Source organism: Dioscorea cayenensis, chromosome 4, assembly GCF_009730915.1.
Source record: "Dioscorea cayenensis subsp. rotundata cultivar TDr96_F1 chromosome 4, TDr96_F1_v2_PseudoChromosome.rev07_lg8_w22 25.fasta, whole genome shotgun sequence".
Classification (NCBI taxonomy): Eukaryota; Viridiplantae; Streptophyta; class Magnoliopsida; order Dioscoreales; family Dioscoreaceae; genus Dioscorea; species Dioscorea cayenensis.
The window spans coordinates 11,886,178-11,888,581 of NC_052474.1; the positions used below are offsets into that span (position 1 = coordinate 11,886,178).

The following is a 2,404-nucleotide window of genomic DNA, read 5'->3' on the forward strand; positions in this document are numbered from 1 at the left end:
GTGGATAGAGATGGTTATACATGAAAAGCTTTATCTTTTCCTAGGATCATATCATATAAATAAGACAAGAAAGCCAGAAATTACCTACAAGCCATATTCTTATGTTTTTTTGTTTTGCCTTGTGTCCAAGTTGAGTAGAAGAAATTAAAAAAAATTGAAATATTAGAAATCAAATGAAGAAACCATTGGAACACTGGAAAACTGAATGAGTTTTTAAAAATTATTGGTATTAGCAAAACTATAATGAAGATGATCAATATAATTTATGGCCAATTCCTTGTTCATGGGAATTAGTGCTTAAAATACTAATAACAGTGGTTTTAATTCTTTCATTAAATTATTGAAAAAGTTATCAAATTTATTAATATCTATTTAAATTTATTTTGTTTTTTGGGTTTCTCATTTGAATACCACAAATTTTTTTAGTTTTGATTGTTCTTTTAGTTTTGATTGTTCTTCGCTGGGTATTGATTCATCTGCACTTGATCATTTTTTATAGTAAAATGATTTTATAATTAAATTGATTAAATTTTTTATTTATATTTTAAATTGTATATTTATATACAATATTATTTCAATACACCAAAAAATTATAATTCAAAACCTAAAATACATACAGAGATTTTACCTAATATGTATAACTATTTATAATGTCATTATTAATCACCGAAGCCAAACAGCTTTTTATCGAAAAATCAGAGTCACTCCTCACTGTCTCCCATTTGTGGCTGTCAATTCCATCCTTGAACCCTATAAATATCCACACGCACACACACAGAGCTCCATCAATAGATTCACCACCCAAAACGGAAAACGAAATCAAAGACAATGATTTCTAAAGAAAACACTCCAAGAAGAAAAAAACAAAAACAAGAAGATCAGACCACCACCACCAATTTATCCGGTCCCACAAGCCAAGCCACCTCGGACATGATCCGGCGCTTTCACACCCACCCCAATCCGATCCCTCCCGGCCACTGCTCCTCCCTCCACATCGAACACATCTCCGCTCCGCTCCCCATCGTCTGGTCCCTCATCAGCCACTTCTCCCGTCCCCAATCATACAAACCCTTTGTTCGCTCCTGCCAACTCTGCATGGGCGACGGCAGCATCGGCAGTGTGCGCCAGATCCGGGTTGTCTCAGGGCTACCCGCCACATCGAGCACAGAACAGCTTGACATCCTCGACCACGAGCAGCACGTCTTTGGGTTCTCGATCGTTGGCGGAGATCATCGTCTGTCTAACTATAGGTCTAGGATGACTGTGCACAGTGAGGATGGACGGACGGCGGTGGTGCTGGAGTCGTATTTGGTGGAGGTACCGGAAGGGAACACCGAAGAAGAGACGTGTATCTTTGTGGATACGATTATTGGGTGTAATCTTAGGTCGCTGGCCTATGTTGCGGAGAAGATGGTGAGAACAGCCCCGCCGCTCACCGCTTGAGAGCAACTGTTTACTTTTTAACTTGTGTTTGTTTTTTTGATGGTGAGGGTATTTTCATTGGTGTGTTTCTTTAATTTAGTTTATTACTTTAGTTTGTTTGGTGGAATAATTTGTGGTGTTGTTTTTGTGTCTGGTTTGGGTCATCAATATTTGGTTTTTTTGTAAATTTAATTAGTAGTAGGTGGTAGATTAACACTGAACTGGGGCAAAATTTTTGAAATGATTAAATACAATGTCAATTTGCGGCTATCCATATCAATTTAATTTGACGGTAACCATTTTAATATTTAATTAAGAGTCTGACGATAAATGGAGGCGGCAAAACAGAATCCAGTTGAGGCCACTTTGTTGTTAAAAATTTTATTTATATATAACTTAAGAGCTACAATTGGTACTATTTTGAATTTTAAAAAAAAATTTTTAATGATATATATTTTTCTCATTATATGTACGTAGTTGTGTTAAAGTCCAAAGTTTGAAATTAATTTTATAAATTTTAATATAAAATTAATCAAAATTTGATTTAATTAATGCTGCCTGATATATATATATGTATAAAGTTAATTTTATAAGATCAATAACACTTATTTATTAATACTATTAATTTGAAAAAACAAGTAAAATGATTAAAAAGTCCCTAAACATTTACAGGTTGCCCAAAAACTCACTTTAACTTTTGCAGTGATATACAAGATCCCTAGTTTTTTTGGAGTTGCAAATATTTGCCAAATTAAAAGTTTCCTTTAAAGATATTTAGGTCCTTAACCTAGTCTTCAATCTATAGTAGAAATTATTGTCTCTCTTTATTTGTTTAACGGCCAAGCAGATTCTTTCTTCAACATGGTCAAAAAAATAAGGGAAAGGTCATGATGTAAGCATTCCCATACTTTTATCTTAGTAGTCAAGTTTTGACAACATCGGTAATAGATGGGGGGAGGCAACAAATTATCCTTGATGAGTG

The 2,404-nt window shown here is 34.3% G+C and overlaps 1 protein-coding gene across 1 annotated transcript; it reads left to right on the plus strand.

Annotated features, from left to right (window-relative positions):
- Window positions 1–721: 721 nt before the first annotated feature.
- LOC120259393 (abscisic acid receptor PYL12-like) lies at window positions 722–1,618 on the plus strand. Its single transcript, XM_039266985.1, has one exon. It carries the CDS (start codon window positions 829–831, stop codon window positions 1,441–1,443), a length of 615 nt encoding a protein of 204 aa, XP_039122919.1. The 5' UTR covers window positions 722–828; the 3' UTR covers window positions 1,444–1,618.
- Window positions 1,619–2,404: the final 786 nt, after the last annotated feature.

Excerpts from the sequence above, each read along its gene's own strand:
- LOC120259393 (XM_039266985.1), top strand. The coding sequence starts at position 829 with ATGATTTCTAAAGAAAACACTCCAAGAAGAAAAAAACAAAAACAAGAA.